Raw genomic sequence first — 27,192 nt, forward strand, 5'->3', positions numbered from 1 at the left:
ACGAAAAAAAATATGTATATATATGTATGTATCTGTAATCTTTTAAATCTCTTTCAGGTCACAACCATGACCCCAGCCTCCAACCCTATCATTGGCGTCCTCTTGTCCACCCAAAACAACCGCTGCCTCTCGGCCCCTGACTTAACCATTGAAAAGCGTCTGCCCTTCAGCTCCCTCTCATCCTTGGCTTCCTTGCATAAGCCAGAGCGCTCCATCAGCCCTGAGAGCAACGACAGCATCTCCGAAGAACTAAACCATTTCAAGCCCATTGTCTGCTCACCGTGTACTCCTCCCAAGAGGCTCCCTGATGGCCGTGTACTGAGTCCCCTCATCATCAAATCAACACCCCGCAACCTAAACAGAAGCCTGCAGAAGCAGACTTCTTATGAGGCCAGTCCACGGATCCTCAAAAAGTGGGAACAGATCTTTCAGGAGCGGCAGATCAAAAAGACCCTTTCGAAAGCCACCCTCACCTCCCTGGCTCCAGAAACAGGGGAAGACTTACTCGTCACTGAAGTTACCCATTCTAGCAAGGAGAAGCCACTTCTGGCTTTAAATACAAGACTGTCCAGTGGGCAAGTACTCTCTGAGTATACAGGACCTACCCCCACTGACCTTGATTATTTCCCCTCTGTTAGCCAGACAAAAGCAGAACAGGGCGGTGACAGTAAAAGGAGCACTGAGATCCCATTAGAAACCTGCTGTTCTTCAGAACTCAGACTGGGAGCCAGTGGGACTTCTTTGGAGAGAGAGCAGTTTGAAGGGTCAGGGTCATCCCCAGATGCCAAGTTAGATAAAACCTGTATAACAACAACTATGAGAATCTCAGCAGTTAATTCAGTGCTACCTAAAAACAGTGTGTTGGGCGGGGTCCTCAAAACAAAGAAACAGCTGAAGACAGTGAATCATTTTGAGCTGCCTAACGGTGTTCTGGCAGACAACCTAGGTGAGGAGCCACTTCCTTCCTTGCGTCGGGGCAGGAAAAGACGCTGTAAGACCAAGCACTTGGAACAAAATGGCTCCCTTAAGAAACTGCGACAAAGCAGTGGTGAGGTGGGTCTGGCCCCAGCAGACCCAGTACTGCGAGAGATGGAGCAGAAATTGCAGCAAGAGGAAGAGGACCGGCAGCTCGCTCTGCACTTGCAGCGCATGTTTGACAGTGAGAGGCGGACTGTGAGTCGGCGGAAAGGAAGCGTGGATCAGTACCTCTTGCGGTCCAGTAGCATGGCTGGGGCCAAGTAGCACCCGCTGAACAGTGTTGCCTATTTTTCAGAGGTCTTTGGGCTTGATCATTCACCCCGAAGAAATGAGTGTTCTCACTTTGGGTGTCTTTTAATGGCAAAACACTGTCTAGCATGATTCTGAGAGGTCTCGGGCCTTCGTAGTATATATATCCAAGGGAGCTGCATCTCTGCCTCCCTGTGACCCAGGCCAGAAGCGCTCCTCACCCCCTAAGTGACCCACCCCTTAGGGCGTCTGGGCCAAAGCTGGCAGCACCTGCTTGGAATGAGATTCAGGAGCACAATGGCCAGGGTTAGAAATGGTAGAGGAAAAGGGGATACCTTCTCAAACTGATAGACCTCCTGACTTCTTTCAACAGGTGTTGTTTTATATCAGCCGTGCAGATAAAAATTAGTTCCATCTTTTTTTAAAGAAGTGGAACAGTGTAGTTCTTGGGCAGATCCAAAAAGATTATGTTCCCCCTTCTTACCCTTGCCACAAGTAAATATTCCTAATTAAATCAGTTTTTATGCTTCTACAAAAGTTAATTTACATTCCTTGTTTAAAAAATAACATTTGATTAATGCTATATAGTTGACAGGCCACATTCGTAGTCATTGTTTAATTTGGTCTTTTCAGGAGACCTAACATGTAAGTGGTATTAGTCCCATTTTTAGATGATGAAACTGCAGTGCAGATGTTCAGGTTCTCTCAACTACTAAGGGCATAGCCCAGACTGACTGCTGGGTCTCCCAACAACAAATCCCATGGATTTTCCACACTTAAGAGGTTGCCATAATGGACAGCGATCCAAGGACGTACCAGGGGAGCCTAGAGAAAGCTAGCTGGGCTTTGAATGTTGATTGTGCAAAATCCACATGCAGATAATTGAGACTAACTGGAAGTGTAAACATATACTGTGCAATTATCCCCATCCCTACAGTGTATAGCCTTCTGTTTTCCCGGGGTTCCACTCTGTTAGATAAACTACGATTGGACTTCATTGTTACTCTCCATATGGCCAAGAGTTATCTGCAGTGTTGATCTAAAATCCAAAAAATTTGCCCAGAAGTCAGGCAAGAACAATACTGAAACTCCCTACTGTGGAAACAAGGAATCTAGCTGGATGCAGCTGGTAAATTCAGTCCCATGGACCTTTGGGGTTTATTTTCCTTAGCAGCTGACACCATGTGTCTTTTGCATCTCTGGTGGTGCTTGGTGCTTCTGCCCATCTGGGCTCATTGAGAGTAGGGATTAAGATACGATTTTAGGGAATCTCAGGTGGCCTGGCATTCCCTGTGCATGTACGAGCTGTTACTATAAAGTCATGTGACTGGCATTTTAACAAACCTTTCAGATCTTATATATCCCAATGTATGTTGTTCCCCTCAGGTGGCCTCAGCAGGATGCTGCATAGTTTTCCCAATGATGTTGCCATTGGTGAAAACATCTCTGGAACTGTCCTCAAAGTCTAGAGACATCTAGACATCTAATGTTCGAACTGCAAAGGACGTTAATGGTCATCTATTCCAACTTCCTCCTCTTACTAAGGCAGAAGCTAAGATCCAGAACAACGACTCACTTATCAAGATCACAAAGGATTTACTATATCACCTACTTTTGCTTCTTCTCAGGAGATTTGCCTCCCTTCTTCTCGGCAAATCTTTAATCTTTGGGGTTATAGGAAAGAGAATTTTAGTTTGAAACTAGTCAGAAGCTATTTGAAGCTTCTGGAAGAGAAGGTAGGTTACCTAGAGGGTTTGGAGTCAGAAATGAGGTGCATCTGTAAAGCAGTCAGAGCCGTTTTCTTGGGCAGCTCATAAACAGTTCCCAAAGAGGCGTTCCAGAGATGTCTTAAGTATTTTGGTAATCACTGAGATATGTGGAACCTCCTCAGTGACTACTTTGGTGGGGAGTGTCACTTACCTGAATGTATGTATTCTGTGTTCTGTGTGTTTGTGTGTGCACATGTGCAGATGTTTGTTTAGAAAATATACATCAGTACTTTCTATTCATACCACTTCAGTTTTAGGTCCTACCAGCAACATACGCCCTCCAAAGGCTGCTGGAGGGCATATTGGTGCCCAAGATAGAAGAGCTGGCACTGGTTTGTAGAGGACAGGGAGGGTGACTTACTAAATGCCCTCAGAGAAGACATCAGTTAACTGCCATTTCATGGAGTTCCTTTTCGATCTTAGTAAATGTTATTGGAAGGCTAGTCTCATTGGTAGTAGCAAAGACACTTATTTTTCCACTTGTCACCTTTTTCTATATCTTCAATCATTTGAAAAACACTTCAGTTGGAACTGATTTTTGGTTTTGGAAAAAAGATAAATATTTTTAATAGAAAAGATATATATTTTAAATATTTCCCCCAAATAATACTTTCATTTTAAGAAATTGCTTAGCAGTAGCAACAAGTTTTAGCATCAGGTGCAGAGTGAAAATTTCTTGTTAGGCAAATATTCCAAAAGCTGGATCCAGCTTACTGACCACTTACTGTGGAACCTCGAATGGTATTGACAGTTGTTGTTTCCAAACTTCCAGCTGAGCAGCAGTCCTTCAAATATAGACAAAGCAGTTTAGGTTAAGGAGGGAGGAGGCTTAATCTTTAATCTGCTTGGCTTTGGAGGAGGGTAAAACCACTAAGGTATTATCTGTATTTTAAGATGCTTCCCATACTTAACAACTAAAACCTGAACACTTCTTTCTGGAAAATTTCCCTCTCCTGTTGCTTGATTGTGAAGTTGGTCACAAATGGAGTTGTTGACGTGAATTCTTTGGAGAAAAAGACAAAGGAAAACAATGATGGGGAGGGTTTGTGAGCTAGAATGAAAGATACGGTATCTCAGAAAACAAACATTTCTCACAAATCACTGGAATCTGATTCACCATAGAAATTTCCCATGTTCTCCTAACTCTGTTCCTTGTGTATATGCTTTCTGTGTTTTTTCTTATTAAAGGGGAAGTTATGAGAGGTTGGAGGGTAGAGGTCATTCTGATGGGAAATCCAAGAAATGTAATGCCCTAAGAAGGGGGCTCTCAGCCCTTTTTTTATCAAGTGGGAAAGATACTTCGGGAACATGTTCATGATCCGTTGATTGTATCTGCTGAAAGAAGTCATCTGGGCCTGTTGGGTTAATGTCAAATCTGGGGATTATGTATCTAGCTCCTGGCCCCTTTCATGTAATTGCCTCTTTTTAGAAGGCTGCTGCTTCTTGGCTGAAGCTTCCCAGGAAAACCTTTTTTAAGTGGCTTCATTTATTTTTTTAAACTTAATCTTTAAATTTTTGCCTGGAGGAAGCACTGGTGATGAATGCTTTCTGTGTTTTTTGTTCATTTTCTCTTAAGGAAAAATGCCCTTAAGAGATTAAAGCTGCTTAATTAATTGCTATGTTATTACAAACAGACAAACTAAGATGGAAAGCTGCCATTGTGCTTGACTGGTGAAGCTGATGACCGAAGGCTGTGCCGTTTGTCCTTTTTGTTCCATTTGACAGATATTTCCTGAGCTTCGAACTTGTGCCAACCCTGTGCAAAGTCATGGCTATAAAGATGGAAAGGACAGCCCTGCTCTTGATGAGCTCAGTGTCTACTGGAATGTATTTGAATGCATGTGTGGCTGGAGAGCTCGTTAATGGTTTCATGAAAGACCATAGTGATGATTTGGATGGCCCATTGAAGGTACTGTCCAGCACCCTTGAACATTTTAGATACCCCCATCAGTATTTGTGAATTTGATTGCAATACTGCTCTCCATTTCTTAAGTAATTTTACCAGTGGAGAATGATTTTTCTCCTCCAGTGATTATAGGACAATCGCATCTCTTTAGGAGCTGCTTTTAGTGTAAAGCCCCAAGAAATGAGGAAGGTTGTGGGTCACTGACATGGTCAGAGGAGGCTCACTCTCAACTTAGTAACCTACTAACCTCTTCCCCAACCAGACCTCTCACCAGAGCTGGCAGCAACTTGGGATTCCTTTCCTTTTTCCTGCATGGCTTTCCATTGAGATGGAAGGCGAGCAGGTGAGGAAGGGAAGAAAAATGAAGGCTGGATCATAATCATAAAATGTTAGGTAGCTGGAATGGGCATGGAAATTATCCAAGTCAAACTATACCCCCTGATGCCCTTCTTCTTTTTTTTTAAGAAATGAGGAACTTGAGGTTCAGTGCCCTGTGTCATATTTGTACTGTAGTTGTCTAGGGTCTGAATGAATAGTCCTCTAAGTTACACACACACAATCTGCTAATGAGGGGGACACCCAAATGATTGTTTTAAGTTTTTTCTTCCTGCTTTTTACAGTTAGAATTAAAATGTACCCAGATCCCCTGAATACACACCCAGGCAGGGAAAACCCCCATAGTGAGAGTAATGTGAATGTGAAATCTTGGGAAGTGATATATTTTGATTGGAATAGCCATCATTTAAACTACCAAGGATTAGAACCCAACCAACCCTTCACTTTTCTTTGAAAATCAGGAACTCCTTAGGGACTTAATTTTTCTCAGCCAGCCTTTTTCTTATCAACCCAGATTGGTTCCTTTGACTTGGCTTTTAGAAGTGAGTATAGCTGTTTATAAATTCTTGTGACTCAATGAGAAAGCAGGTCTTTTTTTTTTTTTTTTTTTTTTTTTTTGAGGGTTGGGGGTGGGATTCTAGGAAAAGAGGATGCTGAATAGACTTTCCTCTAAAGATGATCCAGAAATGCATCTTTACACGTTATCCACAGTGAATATATACAGAAGTCACCCGTTTAGAAATTGGTTAAATTGTATGAAGGAAAAGTACCAAGACTGAATGTGCACATTGTTCTATGTATTATCAGTATTTTTTTTCCTAAGAGAAATATTTAGACATTTTGCTTTGTGAGAAAATGCTTCCTTAATGCCTTGTTTCAGTAATTGTGGGAGGCAACCTCAAACTGGGGGCAGGCTCTCTTTCTACGTTTTCTGGTGTCTTAAGTCAAGAATTAGTTGGACAAAGCCAGGGTAAGGCCAGGCTTGTTCTTCTTCCTTTCCTCTCATTTAATAAGGGGTAGAAACAGGGAATGTACTCCTCAAAGATCAAGCCATGAGAGCTCAGGAGCAGCTTTCGGGACCGGCTCCAGACGGCGGCAGCAGATTCTCCCTTGTTGGCCCTGCCCCCTCTCCAAGCTGTGCCACCAGTAGGAGCAGGGCTTTCCCTCAGTGGGTTCAACCCTTAACCTCCAGCAGAACCTTCGAGTCCTAATGAGAATGGGTAACTATGTAAAGGAAAAATGATTATCTTAAATGCCAACTAATGGATTTTTTTGTCTGTGTGTGACTGATGTACTATTTACTCTTAGTTCTTCGTATAAACAGCTGTCCTTAGGGCCTTATCCCCTCCAACCTAGAAGTAGAAAATGGTTTGGAGTTTGGTTTCATTCAACCTGCTGTCTGCATTAGATTGCAGAAGGGGCCCAGACCCTTGGCACTGCCATTGCTGGCTGCCTCCTCTCCAGCTCATTACAAGGAGCTTTTTGACAAAGACAGAGGACTCAGAACAGGTGTGCCCTGTCAGGGATACTTCTGCTAAGGGATCAAATGGGATGATGTGCTGTTTAAACAACACCAAAGTGCATTCTTCAGTGTAGGCTTGCCAGGTTGAGGAGAGGCCCAAGTTGAGAATACAGTAAAGCAAACTCATGAATGTTCTGTTTCTAGTCAGTCGTATCTCTGGAGAGCAATCTCAGGCAAATCTGAGCTGAGCTTAAACTATGTGTGTTTGAGTTTTGGTGCTATCTTTGCTCTGGGAGATGCCCTGTGTTGGAATGTCTTGCTTCGGCATTCAGAATGATGGGAGAACCAATTTATTCAGATGGTATCCCATGTGGAATAACTGAGAAAGTTAAGAGCGCCTGGCCTAGATAGGTATAGCCTCTTCAGGATAGTCTCGTATCGGTAAAGGGCCAGCCTGGCAGAGAGAGCAGATATACTCTGGGCCCAAAAGCAGAGTTAGGACTACTGAGGGACTTAGGCAGATGCTTAGTCCAATGGCTAGAGCCATCCAATAGTTTTCCCAACAAAGGAAGGGACAGCCTTTGTAGGGAATGAGCGCCCTGTCACTAGATGTGCAAGCAGGAGCTGAATGATCTGTTGGGGAGATTGCAAGAGGCTTCATGCCTTGAGGCTGGGATAGGATGTTCCCAGGAGCCTTTCAGGCCTGAGAGCTTATGGTTTGATAGTGTTTCTGGCGGAAGGGAGCATTCCAAATCTCCCGAACTTAAACCTAGCGAGGTTTACAGTGTGAATGTTGGGGTGGGTTCTCCTTCCTAACATTAGTGGAAGGATGATTTTGGGCCTAGGAGATCCAACGTGGTAAGTCAGCAACATGCCCCAGCACATGAGTGCCGCTGAGGGTAGCACTGTGTTTATTACCTGAATCTGTCCAGGTGCCTGTGCGAATGAGTGAGATGTAACTGACTTTGTAACTTGATATGTGTATGGGACTGTATGTGATCGTGTATGTGACTGTCTGAACTTGAATATGTGTCTGGTATGACCACAGCTTGGTGTAAATATGTAACTGGCCACATGTATGTGACTGTGGTTGGTTGAGTGTGATAATATGCGAACACTTGTGTCCTAATAGTCTCACACTTGAAATACAGCAGATACTGCACCACAGACCTGTGGCTACAAGACTGTATTTCTATAATCGCCTTAATTGCACCTTAGGTTGTGGGAGTTTGTGCCTTGCTGTGGGTCCTTAATCCTTATGCCACTGCTTCCTGGACCCTGGGAACTGCAGACCTGCTCCCCAGGTCTGAATTGTAGGCACCTCCAGGAAAGCAGTCTTAGGAGAAATCATTGCCCAGGTGACTAGGTCACACCCAGCACCCACACCCAAATGCACATCTCTGGAATTCAGCCCCAGTGGCCTTCTCCTGATCCTCCTCTATAGTAGGTGCTGACTACTATGCATTCATGAGAATGGGGCAACCCCATAGGCTGCTTTGGCCAGAACTAGCTTACTTAACCTGAGTCCAGGTTGACCTTGCACAGTCCCAGGGTCTGTTTTAGAGCCACATCCCACTGTATTTGCATATGGGACTTCAGCTTATGTCCTGGATTAGAAAACCTTGGGAAACTCCATGTAAGCCCTCCCCTCAACTTGTCCCAACTTTGTGGTCATGGCCATCTAATAAGGAAATTCCCAATCCTCTCTTCCCTCTCCCCACATTTGCCTTCACAGTGGAAAAAGCTGCCCAACAGAGAAAGCCTAGAGGCTTTTGGGGGCCTAGAGGCCTCAGTTTTGTACCCGCCCTGCTCCCAACGTGCACGCGCGCACACACACACACACACTCACTCACTAGTGGCTGTGGGCAAGTTAGTTAACGTCTCTGAGCTTTAGATTCTGTGCTGTTTCTCTGTTTCATCAACCCTGTTTTCCGTCCTAGTGCTTATCCCAGCTCTGTGGGGTAACACAGTGTTGTTATCACTCTGTGTGACTCAGGCAGGTTTCCCACAGGACTCTAGGGAGGCGCATCAGCTGGGGTTTCTTTCCCCAGTGCGACAACCTGGCCTAGGCTCCAAAAAGGCATGAGGCCTACCTTGCTTTATGCACCCACTCTTTATTGCTGTTGGGCCACGTGCCGGTTCCTGCCCGGCCCAGGGAGAGGAGGTCCTGACGAGCTCCCCACTCTCGGCGGCCAGCGAGTGAGGCTGAGCAGAGCCCGGAGGCCCGCACCCGTCCCAAGGAGCAGTCAAGGGCACGGAGCCCTTGCGGAGGGTGTGGGGCGCAGGCGGGGCGGCGCACATGGCCCCGTGCGCAGCCCTAGCCTTTCGAGTCACTGGCCGTGGGCTCCTGGCAGAACTCATCCATGAACTCGAGGAAGCGGCTGAACTTCTTAGGCTGGCCCTCGCTCAGTGCCGGGCGGACCTGGGGTGGTGCCGTGGCCCCGAACACCGACCACAGTGAGCAGCGCACCAGCCGCCGGTACCGCGCACGAAACTCCTTCAGCAGCCTTTTGGCCTCCAGGTACTGCTTCTGGTTCACCAGCCGCCGCTCTGGCCGCTGGCACAGGACAGCTCCTGCAGGGAGACAAGCCGCGAGGGCCCCCAAGGTCACCCTGGGTCCCACCTATCCCAAAGCGGCGGGGACTGGGTCCAGAGCCCCCCAGAAAGTGGGAGGGGTGGGAAGAGGATGTTGAGGGCCTGAAAATGGTCTCTCCAGTTTGGGCACTAGAAAGCCAGAGGTATCCCCTTCTGATTCTGTCTCAAGCCATTGGTAACATGCTGTGTGACTTTAGGCAACTCTCTGCCTCACTCAGGCCTCAGTTTCTCCATCTGCACACAGGAAGGTCTGGGGCAGATGCTCTCTAAGGGCCCTTCCTGCTCCAACACAAGCCCTTTGCCTATACCAGCAGGTGAGTAAACTTCTAGATCTTGGATCCTGGCAGCTGAGGACTGGGGGTCAGAGCCGTACCTAGTGGTGCCTCAGTAATGTTCCAGGGGTCCCGCATGCGAATGAGGACGTCATCCAGCAGCTGGGCTCGAGTCTTCCGGGGGGGTGGAATAGGGATCCTCTGGGTCTGGCGGGAGGTAGGAGAGCACAGTGTTATCCCAGTCTTCTCCTCAGACTTTCATGGCCTCACCTCCTCATACAGTCACAGTGACAGGCAGGGGAGAACTTGGGGGCACTAGGGAAAAGCATGGCTCTTTGAAGGTCCCAAGGTGACAGCCACCTCTGTACCCGTGGGGTCCTGAGGGGCAGTTCACATACACAGTGAGGTGGAGGTTTACCCGTTTCTCCTTGGGAACATAGTGTTTCTGAAGAGCGTCCAGCCTGGGCTTGCAGGAGCGGTACACGAGCGGATGTTTCAACATGTGCTGCAAGGCCTGTGCATTCTTCTGGATTCCTAGGGCAAAAAGACAAGGTCAAGGCCCATCCCCCTCCTCCTGGATGCCTCCCCCAATTTCTTCATTCCCCATTTCATAGCAGCCCTAGGTAAAAAGATGAGGGGCTCCAAGAAGAAAACACTGTTCCTATATCCTGCCCTGATCTGTTGTGGTGCCAGAAGTTCCATCATTTGTTCAGTGAATACTTGTTTCCTATGTGCACAGATCCTGATGGAAAAATAGCATAGGAGTGGGGAAAGGGAGTAACCCCAAGTAACCCATTAACCTCAGGGGGTTACACTGCAGAGAATGACACCCAACAGAGCACAGCTGAGCACCACTGCAGATACTGTTAATACAGCAGAGTCTGAAATAAGGGGCCGGAGAAGGCACTGCCTCCCTTGTCTCAAACCACACAGGGAGGATTTTGGGTGTTCGCTTTGGAGATTAACTGGGCTGGGGAGGACCCTGGGAATCTGACCAGTCTGGGTGTTTGTTCGTCACACCCTTCCTGGAGAGACTTTTCCAACCAAAGCAGTTGGGTCCAGACTGGCTGGAATCTCTGAACAGCTGTGGTTCCCCAAAAGCCAATGAAGGTCCAGGCCAGGGGTCCTGACAAGTAGGGCTCCAAACCAGAACACCCTCAGTGGCCCTTTGACAGACATTCAGACAGAAGATGACACCCTGGCCCGGAAAAGAGGCTTGGCACCCGCCTTGGCTTTGCCCTGACTTGCTCTGGGCCATGGAGAGAGCCCCTTGCCTGGAGCCATTCTCCTCACGTACCTTTCGGCTCAGTGAAGGCTGGATCAGGCTTGGCTGTGAGCAGCTCCTCAGAGCCGTGGTACTTTCTGGGGAAGGAGGCAGATGGGAGCTTCTTCTGAGTCCTCTTCACCTCTCTGGGTGCTGTGGGTGGTGGTCTTTGGTCTTTCTCCTTTATCTCTGTATCATCCCTCTGGAAGATGGAGGAAGACAGCCCACTGACCTGTGCCCCAGAAGAAAAAGAAAATGCATTCCCTTAACACTTCTGAGCTCTGTGTGGGTCCCCATGCTGGATCCTGTTATGGGCAAGAACCCAGACTGGGGTGAGAGGAAGCAGACATGAAAATAGACAGTTACCATACACTGTGATAAATGCTGTCACAGGAGAGAGCACAAGGGTTCAGGGTGAGCCCACAGGAAGCCCTAAACAGCCTGGGGGGCCAGGAAGCTCACTGGAGGGGTTGTTGCCTTAGCCTGAGCGAAGTCTTGAAGAACCAGGAGAGCCATTCCCAGGTAGACGGCAAGTGATGAGAAAGGAGGACTGTTGCAGGCAGGGAAGAGCATGGGCAAAGATGCATAGTTAAGACACAGCAAAGTGCATTTGCGGGGAGTAAAATATTGCTGTGGTTGGAGGGTACCGTAAAGAGATAGGCAGCTGGAGCAATAAGCAGGGCCCAGCTCAGTAAGGACCTTTAAATGCCAAGCTGAGGGTGTTTGTTTTGTTTTTGTTTGTATTTTCTTTATCCTCACTGTAATGGCAAGCCATGGAAGAGTTTTAAAAGGGGTCAGTGAACATTGTCTGAATTCACTTTTTTAGCCTTACTGTGATGGTGTTATAAGAAGCATCTTTATGAAACCAGTAGGAATGTAGTTATACCCTTAATTAAAACTTATGGCTGACTAAAGAAGAAATAGAAAATCTGGGTAGACCTATAACAAGTAAAGATATCAAATTAGTAATTTAAAAACTTCCCACAAAGAAAAGCCAAGGATCAGATGGCTTCAGTAGTGAATTCTACCAAACATTTAAAGAATTAACACCAACCCTTCATAAACTCTTCCAAAAAAAAAATAGAGGAAGAGGGAACACTCATTCTCTGAAGTCAGTATTACCCTGAAACCCAAACTAGGGAAAGACATCACAAGAAAGGAAAACTACAGACCAATATCCCTATGAATATAAACACAGAAATACCCACCAAATACTAGCAAACTGAACCAGCAACATATAAAAAGGATTATATGCCATGTCAAAGTGGGATATATCCCAGGTATGCAGGGTTGATTTAACATCTGGAAATCAATTAATGTAATATACCATATCAACAGATAAAGGACAAAAACCACATGATTGCAACAGACACAGAAAAAGCACTTGGCAAAATCTAACACCCCTTCATGATAGAAAATACTCAACAAGCTATGAATAGAAAGAAATTTCCTTGACCTGATAAAGGGCATTTATGAAAAACCCACGGTTAATCATACTTAATGATGAAAGACTGAACGTTTGTCTGCTAAGATCAGGAGGAAACAGACAACATTGTATTGGAGGTTATAGCCTGGGCAATTGGGGGATTGTTTTTTTCAATCATGGTGACTCATAATTGACTGTATTGCTTAGGCCGCTAGGAAGCTCGAACTGCATTTTGGCAATAGACCTCTATTATGAGAGTGGCAGTGCATGATGTGCACATTTGAGTGACAGAATTGGCCTTGCACTCATTATTTCCTTTCCTGTGCATATCTTCCTTTTATCCAACTATCTCAATTATTTTTTAATACTTGTTTATACTCTGTTTTGTTCCAAGAAGGTTCTGATTTAGTTCATAAAGATACTTTTATATTGTACGAATTTGTATGTCACTATAAGTCATGTGTGGAACAAGTACGAGATGAATGGATAGAGAGTTAGGTAATTTATGGGTGGATGTACATCTTGGAAAGATCTGGCAGATTGGAGGGGCAAGACTGGAGGCAGGAAGATCAGGGAGGATATAATGTTACAATAATAAAGTTCAAGGGGGCCCTACCAACTCCTCCAGCCTAAACTTCCCTTTTCCTACATGTCACCTTTCTACTGTATTTACAATGGATCATTCATGGTTCTGTACGTACCATTTTAATTTCCTTCCTCTGTACCCTGCTTCACGCTGTTCACTCTGCCCAGAATGTCCTTGCTACCCAGCTCTTCACCTTGTTAACTCCTACTCAGCCTGCAAAGCTCAGCTCATTTGAACTGCTTCTAGGAAGCCCTCCTGGTCTAGGACAAAGGCATCCCTCCTTCCTCCAGGCTCCCAGCCCCTGAGTTTTCCTCAGTCTCAGCACTGACTGCACGCATAGTTCCTGTCCATCTCCCCTATTAGACTGAGGACATCTTGAGGGCAGGACCCATGTCTCATCCATCTGTGCTCCCAGGATTCAGATGCAACATCAGAAGTGAGGTGACCTTATGCAGATAGGCAGAGGCAGCAGCAAATCCTTCCAAGAAACTGGTCTGACCAACGCCCCAGCCAAATCGCAGATGTTGTCTGTGCTACAGGACCATGACTTATCCCCATGGGTGTCCCTACCAGTAGCCCTGGATCAGTGGAACTCCCAGAAGGGGCTTGCAGGCTCGGCCAAGGCTGCTGCTTTCTGGTTTCCAGAACTGCCTTGTGCTTAGTTCCAGCTGCCTACAGCAGTCCAGCTGTCTAAGGGTTGGACAGGAACCCATGGGAGCTGGGAACGAGTGGGCAGGGGCAGGTGGGTCCAGGCACCTGGGTCAAGAAGATGGACTCTGTGCTCTTGGTGTCCTCATCTGACGGGTGGTCTGGGCTGAGGCGGCCAGCAGCGTCGCTCTGGCGGGATGTGTCCTCACTATGCACAGTGGAGTCGGAGCAGATGGGAGGCAGTGGCACGAAGGCCCGGTGGGAGAGGGGAAGGCCATCCGGGCCCTCGATGGGCATCTCTCGCTCCACAGAAATAGTCTTGGTGGCGGGCAGCTCTTTAGTCAACTCTGCCTCTGTTTCCAGCATCTCCTTTGAGGAAGCCTTGATTGTGGTCATGGGTGGGTGATGGAGACTCAGAGGCTGCTTTGGCACCTTTGGGACTTGGGTTTTCACCTGTCATGGGAGAAGGGCTGAATTGGCTTGCTTCCTAATCAGAATCTCTCCTCCTGGATATCACCAGCCTAAGGCTAACTGGTATAGTGGTCAAAGCACTGGGTGAGGTCTCATAGGGGGAGGGAGGGGGCAAAACCACACTTACTGGGCATCTACGATGTACCCGGTACATGACATGTAGTTTTATTTACACCTCAAACTACCCAGTGAATAAGTGTCCTCATTTTATAAATAAGGAAACTGGGGCTCAGAGAGGTAAAATGACTTGTCCAAGGTCACAGTTGTTCAGTGGCAGAGGCTCCAGGCCTCATTCTAGATGACTGACCATGTCACTCTGGCTTGCAGCAGCCTCATTCCTCTGATCAAGGTGTCCCACCGTGCCCTTGACTCCCCTCGGGGACTCCTAGGAGGGCCTGGGGGAGGTGGTCCCACGTTCTCTGGAAGGCAGCAGCACCAGGCCCCTTTCAGGGTGCTAGTCCCTGCACCTTATATAAAGACCCCTATATAAGGCAAATCTCTCTCAGGGTTTAGACCCAAGGCAATAACTTCTTTCCCACTGAACTGCTCAGCTTCCTTAGTTAGCAAAAGCCTGTCATCCTTCCCCACTCCTCCTCCTCTGCCTCATCTGCCAGGAGAGAGCTGTGGGCCCAGTCTCCCTCAGCTGGGCTTAGTTCTGCTTCCCCTCCCTAGTTATACAGTGAATTGTTTTTATTCTTTGTCAAAGGTATTTGGTCCACTTATATCTGTACTTTGACAGGCACGCAGTGCAGTGGGAAGATCTCAAGCACAGTCTATCGTTTGAGCTTACAAAATGGGAGAATAGTCCCTGCCTGCCTGTCTCGCAGAGTTCTCCCAAATGAGATGGTGTGCACACATGTACCTAACAAACTAGGGAGTGTGACGGATGACTTTTATGTAATAGGATTTATAGGATTTACAAAATAGGATTTTATAAAATAGGATTCTAAGAAAATATTTCCTTTTTGAAATATGTAAAATCTCAGTGTTTAGACTTGAAGCCTGAGGGACCCAGAGTCTTTTTTCAGAACTCATGCCTCAGTGTCCAAAACACCAAGTGCCGTCATTTGCCGGCTGGTGGAGAAGGGGCCACATTTATTCCTCCCTCTCACTGGTCTAGTAGAGGATAAACACCAAGTATCAGTGGCCAGATGAGAAGCACATCAATGCTTTGTGAATCTAGGCAAACACCAAGTGCCGTCATTTGCCGGCTGGTGGAGAAGGGGCCACATTTATTCCTCCCGCTCACAGGTCTGTGCTGGAGGAGTGCTGGGGACACTCTCTATCCCACCACCACTTTCCTGAGGGAAGACTGGATAATCTGATTGCTCAGAGGCTGAGAGTCATTGGACCCTGTGTCCCAGATGGGCTGGACTGCTGAGCATCAAGGGCAGGCCGTTTGATCTTCCCTTTGTGTTCTCACACATAGAGGCCTCATACAGCGTTTTGGTTACACGTTGGGTGGGTCCAGGCCTGCTCTGGCAGGTTCTCCATTTCCCCCCTGTCTTGTCCATGCCTAGTATGAGGGAGGGCCAGCAACCTTGGTCTGTGTAACTGAGTGAGTAAAAGGCTATACATCCAGCCCATCTCTGGGAGCGCACAGGGGACATGTAGGCATCTCCAACCTGCCTGCAGGCCACACAACACTCTCCAGTCTAGCCTGCATTGGAGGTTAGATGGTGTTTGCCTAGATTCACAAAGCATTGATGTGCTTCTCATTTGGCCACTGATACTTAGTGTTTATCCTCTTACTAGTTGGAACTGTAGCGGTGCCCCTGGACCCCAACACTACCTTTTAACAAATAAGTTATTTCACCTCTCTGAGCCTGTTTCCTTGTCTGTGGGTGAGGGTTACAGGGTAGCACGTGTGCAAGTTCTCAGCATGGGTGTTCTGTACGTGGGAGAGGGGATTACGTACTTAGCACCCGGCTCACTGACTGTGCCCTTCCCCAGCTGGCTGATGGGAAGGGAAGTAGCAGGATCCTTAGAGGAGGCAACAGACAAGGGGAAAGATGATGGAAACCCTCTGAATTTCTATTTCTGGTTTTACATGCTGCTCTGGTCCTCTGAGGGCTCAAGACAAGAGCTGGGCTGTACAGAAGCAGACTGGGGGGGGGGGGTGGGGGGTGGGCAGGGAATAACTGTAATTAACTTTCGGGATCAGCAATGCCCAGTCCAGCTTTTGGCTGTAGGAAGACTAAAGTTCAGGAGGGAGCAGCATTTCACAGAAATTTCTGAAATCCTTCGGATGAAAGAGGGATTTGACTTACTTTACAGCATCCCAGAAGGCAAATCTAAGACCACTAGCTGGGGGAGGTACTGAGGGAGCAGACTGCTGTCAACGGTAGGAAACGCTTCCTAAGATTCAGGCAGGAGATGTGTATTCTAGGCCTGGAGCAGCCATTCACGATTCCCATAGGTGACTGTAACCTGCATTCGTAGGGGTTTTGGGAGTTTATAAAGTATTTTTATATCTGTTGCTTCATCCAGTCCTCTCAGCAGCTCTGAGAGGTTTTAGAGTTGAGAAGCTGAAGCTCAGAGAGTGGAAATCTTGCCCCAGTTCAGGCAGCTAGAAAAATGATGCAGCCAGACTCACACCTGGGTCTTCTGACTGATTTCTCTCCACTTCTCCACAGCGTCTTCTCTGGACCTCAGTTTCTCTGTAAAGTTAGGGGGTCAGACTCAATGCCCTCCCAGGCTCCTCCCTACTCTGACTTTTGGGTCTCTGGCTGGCTGTCTTGTCTCTCCTGGGTATATCTGTATGTAAGAGAGCGAGGGAAGGAGAAGACAAAACTGCTGCTACAAACCTAACGGAGGGATCCCAGATATTGTGGGAGGGAGCAGCTCTGCTGCCAGGTTGGTCTGCAGGCATTAAAATAGGCTCCACTCCCCCTGGGCTTGGGGGGGTCCTGCCTTTGAAGCCTTACCTTCCGAGAGTCCTTCCGAGGCATCAAAATGTGATGCTTAGCCTTTACCATCTTCCTTCGGATTAAGTGGATTCCCAGCCGCTCCTGGAGGAAGCTTTTTAGCAGTGGAGGGACGCCTGGAGCCATGGTGGGAAAATAAGATGACGATTAGCTAACATTTACTGGGGGCTTCTGTGTGCCAGGCACTGTTCACGTACATGTATAAACTTACTTAATTCTCGCACCAGCTCTAGGAGGTAGGTACCTATATTATGCCCATTTGACAGGTGAGGAAACTGAGGCACAGAGAGGTTAAGGAATTTGCCCAAGGCAATGAAGACAGTGTAGAGTAGAGATTAGAATACCCTAGTGTCACTCCAGGGCCCAGGATTCTAAAATGCCTCCAGCTGCTGCATCTTTGACAGTGGGTTCCAGTACTGACAGAGCATCTACTGCATTCAGCATGCTCTGGGTGGGGAGGGCTCAGCAGTTCGGCCTCCCACTCCTCCCCAACTGGGAAATGGGTAGTGAGGTCACAACAGACCTGTTCCACAAAGCAAAGTGTTGTTGTAGAGCCCATGCAGGATCTAGATAATTCTACACTCCATTTCCAGCGCTGCCTCTTTGTTGCTGTGTGACGTTGGGTAGATTGTGACCCTCTCTGATCCTCAGTTTCATCTACTGTGCACGGGGACAAAAATGCCCGCTTCACAGGTTTGCCGTCAGGGTGAGTTAGTGCAGAGCATGTGCTCAGAGGTCTCTGTTGCTTTCTACAGCCCCCCAATGCACTATGAACCTTGTCCACCCACGATGCAGAGCAGAGCAGGGCTCGGCACTGAGGTAGGGATGAGGATGCCCACGTTGCTTCTTGGAGACTGGGTTCAGGGGGCAGGTTTGTGGGTACCATACCTTGTGTATGGGCCACCAGAGGGTTGTTATGAAAGATGAGCTCGCAGAGAGATGGGAAGAGAGCTACCGGCAGAATGGCATCTTCCTTTGCAATCTGTAAGGAATGTGGGAGAGCATCAGATCGACACCGCCCTCACCTCTGCCCAAGTGCTTCAAGGCCCCACAATGCAGGGCTGCATGCTTGCTAGGTCTGGGGCGAGGGTGGGGCTGGAGGAGTGAGGCTGCTAGGGACAGGACTTACTGCTGGGCAGTGTCTTATCCTGCAGTTTCACCTGTTCACACTCAGAATACCTTTGCCCCTCCTGTTCAAAATTCCACCATCACATCACTGTTACACATTTGAAAGGTAAGAATTTTTTTCCCTTCTCCACACTGGATAGGTAGCTTATACCAAATATTAAGGATGCTGGTGACAAAATAATAAGAACAAATACATTTAGCACTTGTCTCCCAAGGAGGCTGGAAATTTGGCAAGGCGTGGACTTTGACTTCAGGATACGTTTTGTCTCACACTTCACCTTCCTCAGTGCAACCTCTACACACCCGGTCAGCCTGTCAACAGCACTGATAGTCTCTTTCACTAAAGCCTGTTCTGGGGAGGGATAGGGGACAGGAGGTCAAGGGGACACACACATCTAAGGGATAAGCAGAGCCAGTGGGGTAAGGGAGACCACGTGGCTGTCTGGGGCCCTGACGCCACCCTACCCCTATGAGGCCAGCCTCTGAAGGGCAAAAATACACAATCCTTGTTGAGAAGAGTGGCTGGAACATCTGGGGACAACCTTGGGCAGGGTGTCTATTAGCAATGAAATAGTATCAGAGGGGCCAGGAGCTGGGCAGTGGCCTTTCAGATGCCTAGACACACTGAAAGGTGTTGAGTCAGATTTGGGACCCACAGATAGCACTAAGGGCTGGGAGTGGGATGGTATTTCAGTCTGACTTCCTCTGGAGCCACACTGGGTAGCAGTAGATGCCCATGGGGCAATTACCTATTCATTTTCTTTCATTTTGGTTCCTTCAGTCAACAAATATTCACTGAATGACTACATGTACCAAGCACTGGGTTGGGACTGAGCAAAAGAGATACAATTCCTATCCTCGAGGAACAGTACCTAGTGGGAAACAAGCACAGAAGAAACAGTAACACAAAGGAGCATGAATTTACAACAGTGATTACTGCCACAAAAGAGAGGCGCATGAAGGACTAGGGTGATTTGACCTAGTCACAGAGGTAAGAGAAGGCGTCCCTGAGATCTGAAGGACGGGCAGGAGGTAATCAGTGAATGCAGCGGGGGATGTAGTATGTGTCAAAGAAATCTCTGGATTAACCAAAGCCATTCCCTCTACTTTCTGGGCACACAGCTAGACTGTTTCTTCCTGCCTCCTAGGCAGCTAGATGTGGGCATATGACTCAGTTCTAGCCAGTGCACCTGGGTGGAAGTGATAAATGCTGTTTCCAGGTACAGGCCATTCAAAACCTCCTGTAGGATCCTCTACGTCTCTCACCACCCTCCCCCCACTCAACCATCTATCCACCAGTTGCACAGGATCCAATAAAGTACTCTTAAGGTCCCATGGGATGACAGAGCCATAGCCAGAAGGGACCTGGCTCTCTGAAGGATCATGTGGAAGGCCACCTACCAACCAGGAATATCCACAATAGATTTTGTAAAAGCAAGAAATAAACTTTTGTGTTCAGTCATTGACATTTTTAAGTTTGTCGCAGCAGCTAGTATTAAACTTACTCTAATGCAGAGAGGAAATGTTCTGTACAAAGAGAAGAATGTGTGAAAGGTCTCACAGCAAAGAGGAGGAATGCCTGTTGGAAGGATTTAAAGAAGGCTAGTGTGACTAAAAGCAGAGGGAAAGGGTGGCTGGTGCAGAATGAGGCTGGGGATGCAAGTATGGGCCAGACCAAAGATTAGAAGCCATGAGATGAATTTTTAGAAATATGAGGACCTAGGCTAGTGCTTCAGGAGGGGGATACAGATGGTAGAGTAAGAGGATGTGGAGCTCACCTGACCCCACAAACACATAAAAATCACATCTACGTGCAGAACAGTTCTCATGGAAAACTAACTGGAAACTGGCAGAAGAACTCCTAAACCACCAAGGCTGCAAGAAAGATTCCCACGTAATCAGGTAGGACAGAAGAAAAGTACTTGGTCAGGACCTGTGCCCCGGGGAGGGGACTAAGAGGAAAAGGGAGATCGCATGGGTGGGGAGTGAGCGGGTTGAGCCACAGACAGGGTGTCCCCTGAGGGGACGAGGGGTCCTGCAGGGAGGAGACAAGCCCCTTGGCTGTCTGGAGAAATGCCAGGACAGATAGAAAGGCTGAAGAAGCCTAGACTCCACTTGTGAGGAGTGCACGGGTGCAGGCTCACCCCCAGACACGGTGGAGAGAGGTCTGCCTAGCAGCTGCCGCCGCACCGCACTCCCCAGTGTAAGCCGAGAGAACACCCCAGTCCCGCTCTTCCGTGCCACAGCCTGGCACGGGATCTAGGGCAGTCAGGTCCCGGGAAAAGACTCCATCTAGGTGGCTCGGGGGCCTGGGGTGTGGTCTAGGTGGGCGGTGGCAGCCACTGTTGCACTTACTCAAATAGCACTACAGAAGCAGCCCAACTTCCCACAGCTGCGCAGAGCTTCAATTCCTGAACCAAAACACCGTGATCCCCAGTCCCAGCCTAGGGAAGGCTCCAGCCCTGCTCATTCTATGCCACAACCTTGCACTGGATCTGGGCCAAACATAACGGGGAAAAGATGTGACCTTGGGCTGCAGCTGCGTGGAGCTGCAGACGCCTACACAGGCGGAGCACCGGACCTCTATGAGCGCACAAGCCCCGCTTACTTCAGCACTCCCCTCCTCCAGGGCAAGGCCCCAGTGTGGGGAGAAGGGAGACACACACACTTAAAGGGAACAGAGCCAGCTCAAGCTGGACCCTCAGGGCTTCTGCTCCAGCAACTAGGCAGCAGGCCCCACCCCCGACAGAGTGACGGTGGCCACTGAGCAGAGAGGAAGTCCTGCCTCACACTCTGCTGGAGGCTCTAGCTAATCCAACACCAGCCACACCCTCATTTTAGTGGCCAGCACACCCTGAGGAAAGATGTGGCTGCCATCCACATCAGATCCAGCCGTCACCCCAAAGTCACTGGGTACACCCAGTCTACATATGGATGCTCCCACATAAAAACATCATTCAAGACCGGGGATTGGCCAAGATGGTAGAGTAGAAAGACCCTAAGCTCACCCCCTCTCACAGGCACACCAAAATCACAACTATTTATGGAACAACCATTGATGAAAAGGACCAGAAGCTAACAGAAAAGGTCTTCTATGCCTAAGGATATAAAGAAGGAACCACAATGAGATGGGTAGGAGGGGTGGAGTTGCAATATAGTCAAGTCCCATACCCCTGGGTGGGCAACCCACGAACAGGAGAATAATGACAATTGCAGAGGTTCTCCCAAAGAAGTGAGAGGTCCAAGCCCCACACTGAACTCCCCAGACCAGGGGTCCTGCACTGGGAAGATGAGCCTCCAGAGCATCTGGCTTTGAGGGCCAGCAGGGCTTACTTTAGAGAGTCCCAGAGGGCTGGGGGAAATAGAGACCACTCGTAAAGCACATAAAAATATCACACTCTGGGACCCAGGGCAGAAGCAGTAATTTGGTACGAGCCTGGATTAGACCCATCTGCTGATCTTGGAGTCTCCTGGAGAAGCAGGATGCAACTGGAGCTCACCATGGGGACATACACACTGGTGGCAGCCATCTGGGGAGCTCATTCTGCCACATGGACACTGGTGCTGGCAAGCGCCATCTTAGAATCCTCCCTCTAGCTTATTAGTCCCAGGATGCAGTGCTGCCCTGGTTCAACAGTCTGTAGACATCAGTACTGGGAGGCCTCAGGCCAGGCAACTAACTGGGAAAGGACACAGCCCTACTCATGAGCAGACAGGCTGCCTTAAGAACCCCTGAGCCCAGAGCCACACCTGGACATGGCCCTGCCCACCAGAGGGCCCAGGACCTGGCCCCATACACCAGAGTGCAGGCACTAGACCTGAGGCCCCAGGAACCAGCTCCACCCACCAGTGGACAGGCCCCAGCCCCATAATCCCTTGGACCCAGCCCCACCCTCCAAGGATTCTGCTCTAGCCTCGGGCCCATTTTTACCCACCAGTGGGCAGAGAGCAGCCATAAGAAAACCGCAGCCCCCCAGTCTGCAGACATGGCCTACCCAATAGCAAGTCAGACCCTGCCCTGGGACCTGCTGGGCCCTGGCCCTGCCCACCAGAGAACCTGGTCTAGCGTCAGGCCCAGCTTCACCCACCAGCAGGCAGACACCAGCCACAAGAAAACCACAGCCTACGGAACCAGCCCACTCACTAGTAGGCCATATCCTGCCCTGGGAATGGCTGGGCCCTAGCCCGCCCACTAGCAGGCCGACATGCACTTCAGGATACCCCAGACCCCACAACCAACTGTGTTAGGAATCAGCCCACCCACCAGCAATCTGACACCACCTCTAGGACCTTTGCACCCTGCAACCAGACCCCAGGAAACAGCTCTGCCCACCAGTAGTCCAGCACTAGCCCCAGAACCTTCCTTCACCCACCAGTGGACACACAAGAGACTGAGGCCTCCTGGACCCTGATTCTGCCCACCAGTAAGCTGGACCCAGGGCGCACCAAGATTCCGCAGTCAGCCACCTCATGACTGGGTCCTACGAACCAGCGACAGGCAGCCTCCACACAAGGCAGGGTCTGGCAACCAACAGGACCAGGGGCCAATCAAGTCTAGCAGACCACCCACATGCTCAGACTGTGCACACAGTCAGCCTGCCACAAAAGATCCACACAGCATACATAGCTCTGGTGATGAGAGGGTAGCGTACTGCTGGGACACACAGGACATCTCCTACAAAAGGACACTTCTCCAAAGTCGGGAAACAGAACCAACTTGCCAAATCCATAAAAATAAAAACAGCAACTTAGGCAAAATGAGGTGAAATAGGAACATGTTCCAGATGAAGGAACAAGCTAAAACTTCAGAAGAAAAACTAAGTGGAGATAGGCAATCTACCTGAGAAAGAGTTCAGGGTAATGATCATAAGGATGATCAAAGAACTTGGACAAAGAATGGATGCACAGAGAGAGAAGTTAGAAGTTTTTAAACAAAGAATTAGAAAATATAAAGAACAAACAAAGATGAAGAATGCAATAACTGAAATGAAAATACTATGAGGAATCAATAGTAGACTATATAACACAGAGGAACAGATCAGTGAGCTGGAAGACAGAGTAGTGGAAATCACTGCCACTGAACAGAAAAAAAGACAAAGAAAAGAAATGAGAACAGTTAGAGACCTCTGGGACCACATCAAGTGCACAAATATTTGCACTATAGGGGTCTCAGAAAGAGAAGCGAGAAAGGGGCTGAGAACATAACTGAAGACATAATAGCTGAAAACTTGCCTCACTGGGAAAGGAAACAGACATCTAAGTGCAGGAAGCACAGAGAGTCCCATACAGGATTAACTCAAAAGAGGAATACATCAAGACACATTGTAACTAAAATGACAAAAATTAAAGATAAAGAGAGAATACAAGAAGCAGCAAGGAAACTCCCATAAGGCTATCAGCTGATTTTTCATCAGAAACTCTGCAGGCCAGAAGGAAGTGGCATGATATATTTAGAGTGATGAAAGGGAATAATCTACAACCAAGAATACTCTACCCTGCAAGGCAGTGCTTCAGATTTGATGGAGAAATCAAAAGCTTTACACACAAGGAAAAGCTAAAAGAATTCAGCACCACAAAACCAGCTTTACAACAAAGCTGAAAGGAACTTCACTAGGCAAAAAAGAAAAGGCCAAAAGTGGAAATAAGAAAATTACGAAAGAAAAACCAGTCTTTAAAATAAAGACTGTTACAAGAGACAAGGAAACTACATAATGATCAAGGGATCAATCCAAGAATATATAACAATTGTAAATATATATGCATGCAACATAGGAGCACACCAATGTATAAGGTAAATGCTAATAGCCATAAAAGGAGAAATCGATAGTAACACAATAATAGTGGGGGACTTTAACACCCCACTTACATCAATGGACAGATCATCCAGATAGAAAATCAATAAGGAAACACAAGCCTTAAATAACACATTAGATCACATTGACTTAATTGATATTTATGGAATATTCCATCTGAAAGCAGCAGAATACACATTCTTCTCAAGTGCACATGGAACATTCTCCAAGACAGTTCACATGCTGGGCCACAAAGCAAGCCATGGTAAATTTAAGAAAACTGAAATCTTATCAAGCATCTTTTCTGACCACAACGCTGAGATTAGAAATCAACTACAAGAAAAAAAAAACTGTAAAAAAACACAAACACTTGGAGGATAAATAGTATGCTACTAAACAACCAATGGATCACTGAAGAAATCAAAGATGAAATTAAAAATATACCTAGAGACAAATGAAAACAAAAACACGACAATCCAAAACCTATGGGACTCAGCAAAAGCACTTATAAAAGGAAAGTTTATGGCAATACAGTGTTACCTCAGGAAATAAGAAAAAATCTCAAACAACCCCAACTTACACCTAAAGCAACTAGAGAAAGAAGAACAAACAAAACCCAAAGTTAGTAGAAGGAAAGAAATCATAAAGATCAGAGCAGAAATAAATGAAATAGAAATGAAGAAAACAATAGAAAAGATCAATGAAACTAAAAGTTGGTTCTTTGAAAAGAAAAACAAAATTAATAAACCTTTAGCCAGACTCATCAAGGAAAGAAGGGAGAGGGCTCAAATCAATAAAATCAGAAGTGAAAAAGAAGTTAAAACTGACACCACAGAAATACAAAGGATCATAAGAGACTACTATAATCAACTACATGACAATAAAATGGACAACCTAGAAGAAATGGACAAATTCCTAGAAAGGTACAATCTTCCAAGAGTGAACCAGTAAGAAATAGAAAATATGAACAGATCAATTACCAGTACTGAAATTAAAACTCTGATTTTAAAAAGTCCAACAAACAAAAGTCCAGGACCAGATGGCTTCACAGGCAAATTCTATCAAACATTTAGAGAAGAGTTAACACCAATCCTTATGAAACTATTCCAAAAAATTGCAGAGGAAGGAACACTCCCAAACTCATTCTGTGAGTCCATCATCACCCTGATACCAAAACCACACAAAGATATGACAAAAAAAGAAAATTACAGGCCAATATCACTGATGAACAGAGATGCAAAAATCCTCAACAAAATCCTAGCAATCCAAATCCAACAATACATTAAAAGGATCATACACCATGATCAAGTGGGATTTATCCCAGGGATGCAAGGATTCTTCAATATATGCAAATCAAACAGTGTGATACACCACATCAACAGATTGAAGAATAAAAACCATATGACCATCTCAATAGATGCAGCAAAAGCTTTTGACAAAATTCAACACCCATTTATGATAAAAACTCTCCAGCAAGTGGGCATAGTGGGAATGTACCTCAACATAATAAAGGCCATATATGACAAACCCACAGCTAACATCATACTCAACAGTGAAAAGCTGAAAGCATTTCTTCTAAGATCAGAAACAAGACAAGGATGTCCACTCTAGCCACTTTTATTCAACATAGTTTTGGAAGTCCTAGCTACGATAGTCAGAGATGAAAAAGAAATAAAGGGAATCCAAATTGGAAAGGAAGAAGTAAAACTGTCACCATTTGCAGTTGATGCAATAGTACATATAGAAAATCCTAAAGACACCACCAGAAAACTACTAACGCTCATCACTGAATTCAGTAAAGTTGCAGGATATAAAATCAATATACAGAAATCTGTTCCATTCCTACACATTAACAATGAACTATCATAAAGAAAAATTAAGGAAACAATACCATTTACCATCACATCAAAAAGAATAAAATATCTAGGAATAAACCTACCTAAGGAGGCAAAAGAACTGTATTCGGAAAAGTATAAGACACTGTTGAAAGAAAAAGAAGATGACAAACAGATGGAAAGATACACCGTGTTCTTGGATTGGAAGAATCAATATTGTTAAAATGACCATACTACCAAAGGCAATCTACAGATTCAATGCAATCCCTATCAAAATATCAATGGACATGGGGGGAAGGGGAAGCTGGGACGAAGTGAGAGAGTAGCACTGACATATATACACTACCAAATGTAAAATGGATGGCTAGTGGGAAGCTGCTGCATAGCACAGGGAGATCAGCTTGATGCTTTCTGATGACCTAGAGGGGTGGGATAGGGAGGGTGGGAGGGAGACTCAAGAGGGAGGGGATATGGGGATATATGTATACATATAGCTGATTCACTGTGTTGTACAGCAGAAACTAACAGAACATTGTAAAGCAATTAAACTCCAATAAGGATATTAAAATTCAAAAAAAAATATGAATGGCATTTTTCAAAGAACCAGAACAAACTATATTAAAATTTGTATTGAAACACAAAAGAACCCAAATAGTCAAAACAGTCTTGATAAAGAATAACAGATCTGTAGGAATCATGCTCCCTGACTTCAGACTATATTACAAAGCTACAGTAATCAAAACATTATGGTACTGGCATAAAAAGAGACATCAATGCAACAGTAGAGAGAGCCCAGGAAAAAACCATGCACTTATAATCAATTAATCTATGACAAAGGAGGCAAGAATATACAATGGAGAAACGATAATCTCTTCAAATAAGTGGTACTGGGAAAACTGGACAGCTAAATGTAAAAGAATGAAGTTAAAACATTCTCGAACACCATATACAAAAATAAAGTCAAAATGGATTAAAGACCTAAATGTAAGACTGGATACTATAATACTTTTAGAGGAAAACAAAGGCAGAACAGTCTTTGACATAAATCATAGCGATATTTTTTTGGATCTGTTTCCTAAACCAAAGGAAATAAATGCAAAAATAAACAAATGGAACCTAATTAAACCTAAAAGTTTTTGCACAGCAATAGAAGCCATTGAAAAAAGGAAAAGACAACCTCCTGAGTAGGAGAAAATGATATGACCAATAAGGGATTAATATCCAATATATATATAAATAGCTCATACAACTCAACATCAAAAAAACCAAACAACCCGATTAAAAAATGGGCAGAAGAACTGAAGACATTTTTCTAAAGAGCAAATGCATATGGCCAACAGGCCCATGAAAAGATGCTGAACACTGCTAATCATTAGGGAAATGCAAATCAAAACCACAATGAGATATCACCTCACACCTCTCAGAATGGCTATCATCAAAAAGAACACAAATATAACAATTGTTGGAGAGGATATGGAGAAAAGACAACCCTCATGCACTGTTGGTGGGAATGTAAACTGTACAGCCATTGTGGAAAACAGTATGGAG

General features: G+C 46.4%; 2 protein-coding genes across 25 annotated transcripts in view; one reads left to right on the forward strand and one right to left on the reverse strand.

Moving 5' to 3' along the window:
• Positions 1–7,867, forward strand: part of RNF169 (ring finger protein 169) — a 91,890-nt gene extending 84,023 nt beyond the window's left edge. The window contains exon 6 of the mRNA XM_082343158.1: positions 58–7,867. Coding sequence (XP_082199284.1) covers positions 58–1,242 — 1,185 coding nt within the window. The 3' untranslated portion in view covers positions 1,243–7,867. The remainder of the gene's footprint in view (positions 1–57) is intronic.
• Positions 7,868–8,794: 927 nt separating this feature from the next.
• XRRA1 (X-ray radiation resistance associated 1) overlaps positions 8,795–27,192 on the reverse strand; it is an 85,844-nt gene continuing 67,446 nt past the window's right edge. For 23 of the 24 annotated variants that reach the window (XM_082343135.1, XM_082343155.1, XM_082343156.1 and 20 more), the window contains 7 exons: positions 17,778–17,871; positions 16,890–17,005; positions 13,600–13,944; positions 10,865–11,063; positions 9,986–10,101; positions 9,669–9,774; positions 8,795–9,274 (listed from right to left, as the gene is read on the reverse strand). In XM_082343135.1, the coding sequence (XP_082199261.1) occupies positions 9,018–9,274; positions 9,669–9,774; positions 9,986–10,101; positions 10,865–11,063; positions 13,600–13,944; positions 16,890–17,005; positions 17,778–17,871 (1,233 nt within the window). In that variant the 3' untranslated portion in view covers positions 8,795–9,017. The remainder of the gene's footprint in view (positions 9,275–9,668; positions 9,775–9,985; positions 10,102–10,864; positions 11,064–13,599; positions 13,945–16,889; positions 17,006–17,777; positions 17,872–27,192) is intronic. The other variant, XM_082343154.1, reaches the window with a different exon arrangement.

This window comes from Balaenoptera borealis, assembly GCF_965194805.1.
Source record: "Balaenoptera borealis genome assembly, chromosome: 11".
Classification (NCBI taxonomy): domain Eukaryota; kingdom Metazoa; phylum Chordata; class Mammalia; order Artiodactyla; family Balaenopteridae; genus Balaenoptera; species Balaenoptera borealis.